This window comes from Coregonus clupeaformis, unplaced genomic scaffold, assembly GCF_020615455.1.
Source record: "Coregonus clupeaformis isolate EN_2021a unplaced genomic scaffold, ASM2061545v1 scaf0015, whole genome shotgun sequence".
Taxonomy (NCBI): Eukaryota; Metazoa; Chordata; class Actinopteri; order Salmoniformes; family Salmonidae; genus Coregonus; species Coregonus clupeaformis.
Window position 1 is genome coordinate 809,713 of NW_025533470.1, and position 12,173 is coordinate 821,885.

At 44.3% G+C, this 12,173-nt stretch overlaps 1 protein-coding gene across 2 annotated transcripts in view; it reads left to right on the plus strand.

Annotated features, from left to right (window-relative positions):
* The first annotated feature begins 2,905 nt into the window (after positions 1–2,905).
* The window catches only part of LOC121556115 (gap junction beta-1 protein), a 35,608-nt gene continuing 26,340 nt past the window's right edge, over positions 2,906–12,173 (plus strand). For both annotated transcript variants that reach the window (XM_045212455.1, XM_045212456.1), the window contains exon 1: positions 2,906–3,174. In XM_045212455.1, coding sequence (XP_045068390.1) covers positions 3,040–3,174 — 135 coding nt within the window. In that variant the 5' untranslated portion in view covers positions 2,906–3,039. The remainder of the gene's footprint in view (positions 3,175–12,173) is intronic.

Sequence of the window (12,173 nt, forward strand, 5' to 3'; positions counted from 1 at the left end):
AGAAATTTGACAAACAATAATTTCAAACCTTGCTTACATTTGTATACAATCACGTCTCTCTATTATGAGTGGGAATACTTGGGAACAGATTTCCAAAATAAAAATCATTTGGAGCTGATTTCCTGGTGTTTTTTAAGTATTTTTATGTCCAACAATGAAAATTACAACAACAACAAAAAATGTTGGGGGCCAAATTTGGCCGCGGGCTGCCAGTTGGGGAACCCTGCTGTAAATCATGGATTATTCCTTTAAGAGGAGGAAAGATCACCACATTAATGATAATTACAACAATACATTTTTCCTGGCCACTTGACGTGAAAAACTTAGGACATTTATGATAAAACACAACGTAATACACGGTAGAAAATTATCATTCAAATCAATGAAGAGTTTTGATTGAGAAATTAGTCAAAGTAAAGTCATACGTAAAGAAACATGGGGGGTAAAAAGAGGAGGGTGGAATGAGGTAAAGTACCTTTAGCAGAGCTCTTTATGCCCCATAGATACTCCTCTCCATACCAAACAAACAGCTATGGGCTTACAGCTGCGGTACAGAATCCCTCCTCTGTACTGGAAGGCCACCAGATTCTGTTCCTCCTCACAACGGGGACAGTTAGCATATCTGACAGAGAGAGGGGATGGGAAGAGACAGAAATAAAGAGAAACAGAGAGAGGGGATGGGGAGAGAGACAGATGACAGGAAAACAACTGTAGTCCTCCACGTGTCTGACAGATCTGAGGAAAACAACTGTAGTCCTCCACGTGTCTGACGGATCTGAGGAAAACAACTGTAGTCCTCCACGTGTCTGACGGATCTGAGGAAAACAACTGTAGTCCTCCACGTGTCTGATGGATCTGAGGAAAACAACTGTAGTCCTCCACGTGTCTGATGGATCTGAGGAAAACAACTGTAGTCCTCCCAGTGTATTACGGATCTGAGGAAAACAACTGTAGTCCTCCCAGTGTCTGTTGGATCTGAGGAAAACAACACAACTTTAGAGTTTCGATCAAGTTTGAAACCTCAAGCCAGAGCCTATGACTGTGGCCAAAGCATGTTCAGAGCCTGAAGCACTGACTATGAACAACAGTCCAGACATTTAACCTATTCTTTGGACTAATCTAGTGCTAAAACCAGACTTGAATTATTTAAATTTTAACCTACCCACTCACACACAGACAGACAGACACACTACTCTCTCACCACCCAGGAGTCTTCAGTCTCCATGGCCTGGTCCTTGTCTGTGATCTCTCCTTCATAAGGTCCACAGTGTTTCCTTAGTTGAACACCCCCCAGTCCTGCTCCAGCGATGCCTGACGTCCTGACCTCCAGGCCGGGTGGCAGGGGTGAGTCTGGCTCTGTCGGGAACTCCTAGAAGGGCAGGGATGTCAGGGACGAAGAGGGGAGAACTGTGGCGCTCACGCTCCTCGATGAAGTCTTCACAGTCTGGGAGAGAAAGATAAACAGAACATGGTAATTGTAAGACACCAGAGTGACTTGGAGAAAGGAAATGAAAGAGTTTAAGAGGGAGGAAAAGAATGAGGGAGGGAGGGAGGGAGGGAGGGAGGGGGGAGGGAGGGCGGGAGGGAGGGAGGGGGGAGGGGGAGAGAGGGGGGGAGGGAGGGGGGAGGGGGGAGAGAGGGGGGAGGGAGGGGGAGGGGGGAGAGAGGGGGGAGGGAGGGAGAGGGAGGGAGGGGGGAGGGAGGGAGAGAGGGTGGGAGGGAGGGGAGAGGGGGGAGGGAGGGAGGGAGGGGGGGGGAGGGGGGAGGGAGGGAGGGGAGGGGGGAGAGAGGGTGGGAGGGAGGGGGGAGAGGGGGGGGAGGGAGGGAGGGGGGAGGGAGGGGGAGGGAGGGAGGGAGGGATAATATAACTTACAGAGGTAGTAGTCATCTTTGGGCTCCTCCCCCTCTGTGATTCTTGGTCAGTCGCTCAGGTTTCTGTGGCGTGTGTATTTATACAGTGCATTCGGAAAGTATTCAGACCCGTTAACTTTTTCCACATTTTGTAACGTTACAGCCTTATTCCAAAATGGATTAAATTGTTTTTTTCCCCTCATCAATCTACACACAATACCCCATAATGACAAAGTAAAAACAGGTTTTTAGAAATGTCAGCAAATTTACTAAAAATAAAAAACTGAAATATGACATTTACATAAGTACTTTCCGAATGCACTGTATATCTCTCTTATACAGTATGGTATGGGCAGGCATAAACTAAGGACAACGAACACAAATGCATTTTATTGATGGCAATTTGAAAGCACAGAGATACCGTGACGAGAACCAAAGGCCCATTGTCGTGCAATTCATCTGCCGCCATCACCTCATGTTTCAGCATGATAATGCACAGCCCCCATGTCACAAGGATCTGTACATAATTCATGGAAGCTGAAAATGTCCCAGTTCTTCCATTGCCTGCATACTCACCAGACATGTCACCCATTGAGCATGTTTGGGATGCTCTGGATCGAGGTGCAGGACAGCGTGTTCCAGTTCCTGCCAATATCCAGCAACTTCACACAGCCCATTGGAGTGGGACAACCTTCCACAGGCCACAATCAACAGCCTGATCAACTCTATGCGAAAGGAGATGTATCGCACTGCATGAGGCAAATAGTGGTCACACCAGATACTGACCGGTTTTCTGATCCATGCCCCAACTTTTTTGTTGTTGTTGTTGTGACCAACAGATCCATATCTGTATACACAGTCATGTAAAATCCATAGATTAGAGCCTAATGAATTCATTTCAATTGACCGATTCCCTTATATGAACTGTAACTCATTAAAATATTTGAAATTGTTGCGTGATGCTTATTTTTGATCAGTATATGTTTGTTTTTGCCTCTGAATTTACGAACGCACCCAGAGCACACTGACACAATGGAGGCAATTTACAAACGCACCCAGAATTTCGGCCACGCCGCCATTAAACATCAAAGAAGAAGAACATCAAGTGTCACGCTGTCAGGTGAAGGTGTCAACTAAAAAGGTTCGGTCGAGTTGAGCTCCAGCCAGTGAGTCTCATCAGTCACCGTAATGCCGCAGCAGCCCAGTCCTGTGTGGCTTCCCACCGACCTCAATGTCACCAAAAGATGTCTCATGTACAAACTGCTCATCTTGGAGAACGCCAGGACTACACTGGACAAACAACTAAGACGTTTCACCGAAAAGGTAATTGGGTAAATACAGCTAGTTAAATAGCTAGCTAGCCTCAACAATTCAATTGTAGGTTCATCGCTATACCGCATGGCAAGGCATGATCTAGCTAGCTAGCTGGCTATGCTAACGCTAGCTGGAAACTTGTGAATGCAGAGTTGGGGCCTCACGTTACCTAGTTAGCTAAACGCTAGATTGAGCCAAAGATACTGGTAAATTTCCCCCTTTTGTCTGTGATTGAACATTAAATCATGACTTACTCATTGCACGATAACTAGCTAGCAAGGTAATGAATATGGTAGTTGGTTTAGTGAACTTTAGGCAGTGTTGGGGAGTAGTGAACTAGCTGGGTGTACGGATCTCGTCGTAGGATACTCGTGATTGGAAACACGGTAGTGCCCGTTAACTGCCGGTAAAGCCTATACCTCAAGTGCGTTTACTGGGCTATCACTCAAGCACATCATTATGTTCCTTCACTCATTCGCATTGTTCAAAGGTAAACGACCCCCGACAGATGAAAATGCACGATTTAGTCCTATTCAATTATCAACTAAATAGGCAATTAAATAGCCAAATGCATGGTTGGCTACTACTGTCATAATTGATTCCAGACACAGATTTAGATGAAGGTAGTCTAATTCGTTTAGTAGCTGTAATCAGCCAGCACTCACCTGCTTCTCTCCGTTTATTCTCCCTCAGTTTAAAATATATATAATTTAGCGATGGTGGGGATGCAGACCGAGACCCTGATGAGTCTTCTGTTAGATTTGTTACATTGGAGCAGCGAGCAATGTTGTATCATTTAATCGCCTGTTATAACCAAGAGCACAGACCGGTCTGAGTAGACGTTGCAAGTTCACTGTCATGTCACAGAGAGGGAAAATGGACCACCAGTTCGAGACAGACATGCTTGTATCTTTACAGCAAAGAAAACGTATTGTCTCTAGTCTAAACGGTTCAATATGACCCATATTACCAGAGGTCTCTAGTCTAAACGGTTCAATATGACCCATGTTACCAGAGGTCTCTAGTCTAAACGGTTCAATATGACCCATGTTACCAGAGGTCTCTAGTCTAAACGGTTCAATATGACCCATGTTACCAGAGGTCTCTAGTCTAAACGGTTCAATATGACCCATGTTACCAGAGGGTCTCTAGTCTAAACGGTTCAATATGACCCATGTTACCAGATTGGTCTCTAGTCTAAACGGTTCAATATGACCCATGTTACCAGAGGTCTCTAGTCTAAACGGTTCAATATGACCCATGTTACCAGAGGTCTCTAGTCTAAACGGTTCAATATGACCCATGTTACCAGAGGTCTCTAGTCTAAACGGTTCAATATGACCCATGTTACCAGAGGTCTCTAGTCTAAACGGTTCAATATGACCCATGTTACCAGAGGTCTCTAGTCTAAACGGTTCAATATGACCCATGTTACCAGAGGTCTCTAGTCTAAACGGTTCAATATGACCCATGTTACCAGAGGTCTGGTCTCTAGTCTAAATGGTTCAATATGACCCATGTTACCAGAGGTGGTCTCTAGTCTAAACGGTTCAATATGACCCATGTTACCAGAGGGTCTCTAGTCTAAACGGTTCAATATGACCCATGTTACCAGAGGTCTCTAGTCTAAACGGTTCAATATGACCCATGTTACCAGAGGTCTCTAGTCTAAACGGTTCAATATGACCCATGTTACCAGAGGTCTCTAGTCTAAACGGTTCAATATGACCCATGTTACCAGAGGTCTCTAGCCTAAACGGTTCAATATGACCCATGTTACCAGAGGTCTCTAGTCTAAACGGTTCAATATGACCCATGTTACCAGAGGTCTCTAGTCTAAACGGTTCAATATGACCCATGTTACCAGAGGTCTGGTCTCTAGTCTAAACGGTTCAATATGACCCATGTTACCAGAGGTCTCTAGTCTAAACGGTTCAATATGACCCATGTTACCAGAGGTCTCTAGTCTAAACGGTTCAATATGACCCATGTTACCAGAGGTCTCTAGTCTAAACGGTTCAATATGACCCATGTTACCAGAGGTCTCTAGTCTAAACGGTTCAATATGACCCATGTTACCAGAGGTCTCTAGTCTAAACGGTTCAATATGACCCATGTTACCAGAGGTGGTCTCTAGTCTAAACGGTTCAATATGACCCATGTTACCAGAGGTCTCTAGTCTAAACGGTTCAATATGACCCATGTTACCAGAGGTCTGGTCTCTAGTCTAAACGGTTCAATATGACCCATGTTACCAGAGGTCTCTAGTCTAAACGGTTCAATATGACCCATGTTACCAGAGTGGTCTCTAGTCTAAACGGTTCAATATGACCCATGTTACCAGAGGTGGTCTCTAGTCTAAACGGTTCAATATGACCCATGTTACCAGAGGTCTCTAGTCTAAACGGTTCAATATGACCCATGTTACCAGAGGTCTCTAGTCTAAACGGTTCAATATGACCCATGTTACCAGAGGTCTCTAGTCTAAACGGTTCAATATGACCCATATTACCAGAGGTCTCTAGCCTAAACGGTTCAATATGACCCATGTTACCAGAGGTCTGGTCTCTAGTCTAAACGGTTCAATATGACCCATGTTACCAGAGGTCTGGTCTCTAGTCTAAACGGTTCAATATGACCCATGTTACCAGAGGTCTCTAGCCTAAACGGTTCAATATGACCCATGTTACCAGAGGTCTCTAGTCTAAACGGTTCAATATGACCCATGTTACCAGAGGTCTGGTCTCTAGTCTAAACGGTTCAATATGACCCATGTTACCAGAGGTCTCTAGTCTAAACGGTTCAATATGACCCATGTTACCAGAGGTGGTCTCTAGTCTAAACGGTTCAATATGACCCATGTTACCAGAGGTCTCTAGTCTAAACGGTTCAATATGACCCATGTTACCAGAGGGTCTCTAGTCTAAACGGTTCAATATGACCCATGTTACCAGAGGTCTCTAGTCTAAACGGTTCAATATGACCCATGTTACCAGAGTGGTCTCTAGTCTAAACGGTTCAATATGACCCATGTTACCAGAGGTCTCTAGTCTAAACGGTTCAATATGACCCATGTTACCAGAGGTCTGGTCTCTAGTCTAAACGGTTCAATATGACCCATGTTACCAGAGGGTCTCTAGTCTAAACGGTTCAATATGACCCATGTTACCAGAGGTCTCTAGTCTAAACGGTTCAATATGACCCATGTTACCAGAGGTCTGGTCTCTAGTCTAAACGGTTCAATATGACCCATGTTACCAGAGGTCTGGTCTCTAGTCTAAACGGTTCAATATGACCCATGTTACCAGAGGTCTCTAGTCTAAATGGTTCAATATGACCCATGTTACCAGAGGTCTGGTCTCTAGTCTAAACGGTTCAATATGACCCATGTTACCAGAGGTCTCTAGTCTAAACGGTTCAATATGACCCATGTTACCAGAGGTCTCTAGTCTAAACGGTTCAATATGACCCATGTTACCAGAGGTCTGGTCTCTAGTCTAAACGGTTCAATATGACCCATATTACCAGAGGGTCTCTAGTCTAAACGGTTCAATATGACCCATGTTACCAGAGGTCTCTAGTCTAAACGGTTCAATATGACCCATGTTACCAGAGGTCTCTAGTATAAACGGTTCAATATGACCCATGTTACCAGAGGTCTGGTCTCTAGTCTAAACGGTTCAATATGACCCATGTTACCAGAGGTCTCTAGTCTAAACGGTTCAATATGACCCATGTTACCAGAGGGTCTCTAGTCTAAATGGTTCAATATGACCCATGTTACCAGAGGTCTCTAGTCTAAACGGTTCAATATGACCCATGTTACCAGAGGTCTCTAGCCTAAACGGTTCAATATGACCCATGTTACCAGAGGTCTCTAGTCTAAACGGTTCAATATGACCCATGTTACCAGAGGTCTCTAGTCTAAACGGTTCAATATGACCCATGTTACCAGAGGTCTGGTCTCTAGTCTAAACGGTTCAATATGACCCATGTTACCAGAGGTCTCTAGTCTAAATGGTTCAATATGACCCATGTTACCAGAGGGGTCTCTAGTCTAAACGGTTCAATATGACCCATGTTACCAGAGGTCTGGTCTCTAGTCTAAACGGTTCAATATGACCCATGTTACCAGAGGTGGTCTCTAGTCTAAACGGTTCAATATGACCCATGTTACCAGAGGTTGGTCTCTAGTCTAAACGGTTCAATATGACCCATGTTACCAGAGGTCTCTAGTCTAAACGGTTCAATATGACCCATGTTACCAGAGGTCTCTAGTCTAAACGGTTCAATATGACCCATGTTACCAGAGGTCTCTAGTCTAAACGGTTCAATATGACCCATGTTACCAGAGGTCTGGTCTCTAGTCTAAACGGTTCAATATGACCCATGTTACCAGAGGGTCTCTAGTCTAAACGGTTCAATATGACCCATGTTACCAGAGGGTCTCTAGTCTAAATGGTTCAATATGACCCATGTTACCAGAGTGGTCTCTAGTCTAAACGGTTCAATATGACCCATGTTACCAGAGGTCTCTAGTCTAAACGGTTCAATATGACCCATGTTACCAGAGGTCGGTCTCTAGTCTAAACGGTTCAATATGACCCATGTTACCAGAGTTGGTCTCTAGCCTAAACGGTTCAATATGACCCATGTTACCAGAGGTCTCTAGTCTAAACGGTTCAATATGACCCATGTTACCAGAGGTGGTCTCTAGTCTAAACGGTTCAATATGACCCATGTTACCAGAGCTGGTCTCTAGTCTAAACGGTTCAATATGACCCATGTTACCAGATGGTCTCTAGTCTAAACGGTTCAATATGACCCATGTTACCAGAGGTCTCTAGTCTAAACGGTTCAATATGACCCATGTTACCAGAGGGTCTCTAGTCTAAACGGTTCAATATGACCCATGTTACCAGAGGTCTCTAGTCTAAACGGTTCAATATGACCCATGTTACCAGAGGTCTCTAGTCTAAACGGTTCAATATGACCCATGTTACCAGAGGTCTCTAGTCTAAACGGTTCAATATGACCCATGTTACCAGAGTGGTCTCTAGTCTAAACGGTTCAATATGACCCATGTTACCAGAGGTGGTCTCTAGTCTAAACGGTTCAATATGACCCATGTTACCAGAGTGGTCTCTAGTCTAAACGGTTCAATATGACCCATGTTACCAGAGGTCTCTAGTCTAAACGGTTCAATATGACCCATGTTACCAGAGGTCTCTAGTCTAAACGGTTCAATATGACCCATGTTACCAGAGGTCTGGTCTCTAGTCTAAACGGTTCAATATGACCCATGTTACCAGAGGTCTCTAGTCTAAACGGTTCAATATGACCCATGTTACCAGAGGTCTGGTCTCTAGTCTAAACGGTTCAATATGACCCATGTTACCAGATGGTCTCTAGTCTAAACGGTTCAATATGACCCATGTTACCAGAGGTCTCTAGTCTAAACGGTTCAATATGACCCATGTTACCAGAGGTGGTCTCTAGTCTAAACGGTTCAATATGACCCATGTTACCAGAGGTCTCTAGTCTAAACGGTTCAATATGACCCATGTTACCAGAGGTCTCTAGTCTAAACGGTTCAATATGACCCATGTTACCAGAGGTCTGGTCTCTAGTCTAAACGGTTCAATATGACCCATGTTACCAGAGGTCTCTAGTCTAAACGGTTCAATATGACCCATGTTACCAGAGGTCTCTAGTCTAAACGGTTCAATATGACCCATGTTACCAGAGGTCTGGTCTCTAGTCTAAACGGTTCAATATGACCCATGTTACCAGATGGTCTCTAGTCTAAACGGTTCAATATGACCCATGTTACCAGAGGTCTCTAGTCTAAATGGTTCAATATGACCCATGTTACCAGAGGTGGTCTCTAGTCTAAACGGTTCAATATGACCCATGTTACCAGAGGTCTCTAGTCTAAACGGTTCAATATGACCCATGTTACCAGAGGTCTGGTCTCTAGTCTAAACGGTTCAATATGACCCATGTTACCAGAGGTGGTCTCTAGTCTAAACGGTTCAATATGACCCATGTTACCAGAGGTCTCTAGTCTAAACGGTTCAATATGACCCATGTTACCAGAGGTCTGGTCTCTAGTCTAAACGGTTCAATATGACCCATGTTACCAGAGGTCTCTAGTCTAAACGGTTCAATATGACCCATGTTACCAGAGTGGTCTCTAGTCTAAACGGTTCAATATGACCCATGTTACCAGAGGTCTGGTCTCTAGTCTAAACGGTTCAATATGACCCATGTTACCAGAGGTCTCTAGTCTAAACGGTTCAATATGACCCATGTTACCAGAGGTCTCTAGTCTAAACGGTTCAATATGACCCATGTTACCAGAGGTCTGGTCTCCAGCCTAAACGGTTCAATATGACCCATGTTACCAGAGGTCTCTAGTCTAAACGGTTCAATATGACCCATGTTACCAGAGGTCTCTAGTCTAAACGGTTCAATATGACCCATGTTACCAGATGGTCTCTAGTCTAAACGGTTCAATATGACCCATGTTACCAGAGGTCTGGTCTCTAGTCTAAACGGTTCAATATGACCCATGTTACCAGAGGTGGTCTCTAGTCTAAATGGTTCAATATGACCCATGTTACCAGAGGTCTCTAGTCTAAACGGTTCAATATGACCCATGTTACCAGAGGTCTGGTCTCTAGTCTAAACGGTTCAATATGACCCATGTTACCAGAGGTCTCTAGTCTAAACGGTTCAATATGACCCATGTTACCAGAGGGGTCTCTAGTCTAAACGGTTCAATATGACCCATGTTACCAGAGGTCTGGTCTCTAGTCTAAACGGTTCAATATGACCCATGTTACCAGAGGTCTCTAGTCTAAACGGTTCAATATGACCCATGTTACCAGAGGTGGTCTCTAGTCTAAACGGTTCAATATGACCCATGTTACCAGAGGTTGGTCTCTAGTCTAAACGGTTCAATATGACCCATGTTACCAGAGGTCTCTAGTCTAAACGGTTCAATATGACCCATGTTACCAGAGGTCTCTAGTCTAAACGGTTCAATATGACCCATGTTACCAGAGGTGGTCTCTAGTCTAAACGGTTCAATATGACCCATGTTACCAGAGGGGTCTCTAGTCTAAACGGTTCAATATGACCCATGTTACCAGAGGTCTCTAGTCTAAACGGTTCAATATGACCCATGTTACCAGAGGTCTCTAGTCTAAACGGTTCAATATGACCCATGTTACCAGAGGTCGGTCTCTAGTCTAAACGGTTCAATATGACCCATGTTACCAGAGGTCTCTAGTCTAAACGGTTCAATATGACCCATGTTACCAGAGGTCTCTAGTCTAAACGGTTCAATATGACCCATGTTACCAGAGGGTCTCTAGTCTAAACGGTTCAATATGACCCATGTTACCAGAGGTCTCTAGTCTAAACGGTTCAATATGACCCATGTTACCAGAGTGGTCTCTAGCCTAAACGGTTCAATATGACCCATGTTACCAGAGGGGTCTCTAGTCTAAACGGTTCAATATGACCCATGTTACCAGAGGTCTCTAGTCTAAACGGTTCAATATGACCCATGTTACCAGAGGTCTCTAGTCTAAACGGTTCAATATGACCCATGTTACCAGAGGTCTCTAGTCTAAACGGTTCAATATGACCCATGTTACCAGAGGGTCTCTAGTCTAAACGGTTCAATATGACCCATGTTACCAGAGGTCTGGTCTCTAGTCTAAATGGTTCAATATGACCCATGTTACCAGAGGCTGGTCTCTAGTCTAAACGGTTCAATATGACCCATGTTACCAGAGGGGTCTCTAGTCTAAACGGTTCAATATGACCCATGTTACCAGAGGTCTGGTCTCTAGTCTAAACGGTTCAATATGACCCATGTTACCAGAGGTGGTCTCTAGTCTAAACGGTTCAATATGACCCATGTTACCAGAGGTCTGGTCTCTAGTCTAAACGGTTCAATATGACCCATGTTACCAGAGGTCTCTAGTCTAAACGGTTCAATATGACCCATGTTACCAGAGGGTCTCTAGTCTAAACGGTTCAATATGACCCATGTTACCAGAGGTCTCTAGTCTAAACGGTTCAATATGACCCATGTTACCAGAGGTCTCTAGTCTAAACGGTTCAATATGACCCATGTTACCAGAGGTGGTCTCTAGTCTAAACGGTTCAATATGACCCATGTTACCAGAGGTCTCTAGTCTAAACGGTTCAATATGACCCATGTTACCAGAGGGTCTCTAGTCTAAACGGTTCAATATGACCCATGTTACCAGAGGTCTGGTCTCTAGTCTAAACGGTTCAATATGACCCATGTTACCAGAGGTGGTCTCTAGTCTAAACGGTTCAATATGACCCATGTTACCAGAGGGGTCTCTAGTCTAAACGGTTCAATATGACCCATGTTACCAGAGGTGGTCTCTAGTCTAAACGGTTCAATATGACCCATGTTACCAGAGGTCTCTAGTCTAAACGGTTCAATATGACCCATGTTACCAGAGGTCTCTAGTCTAAACGGTTCAATATGACCCATGTTACCAGAGGTCTCTAGTCTAAATGGTTCAATATGACCCATGTTACCAGAGGTCTCTAGTCTAAACGGTTCAATATGACCCATGTTACCAGAGGTCTCTAGTCTAAACGGTTCAATATGACCCATGTTACCAGAGGTCTCTAGTCTAAACGGTTCAATATGACCCATGTTACCAGAGGTCTGGTCTCTAGTCTAAACGGTTCAATATGACCCATGTTACCAGAGGTCTCTAGTCTAAACGGTTCAATATGACCCATGTTACCAGAGGGTCTCTAGTCTAAATGGTTCAATATGACCCATGTTACCAGAGGGTCTCTAGTCTAAACGGTTCAATATGACCCATGTTACCAGAGGTCTCTAGTCTAAACGGTTCAATATGACCCATGTTACCAGAGGTCTCTAGTCTAAACGGTTCAATATGACCCATGTTACCAGAGGGGTCTCTAGTCTAAACGGTTCAATA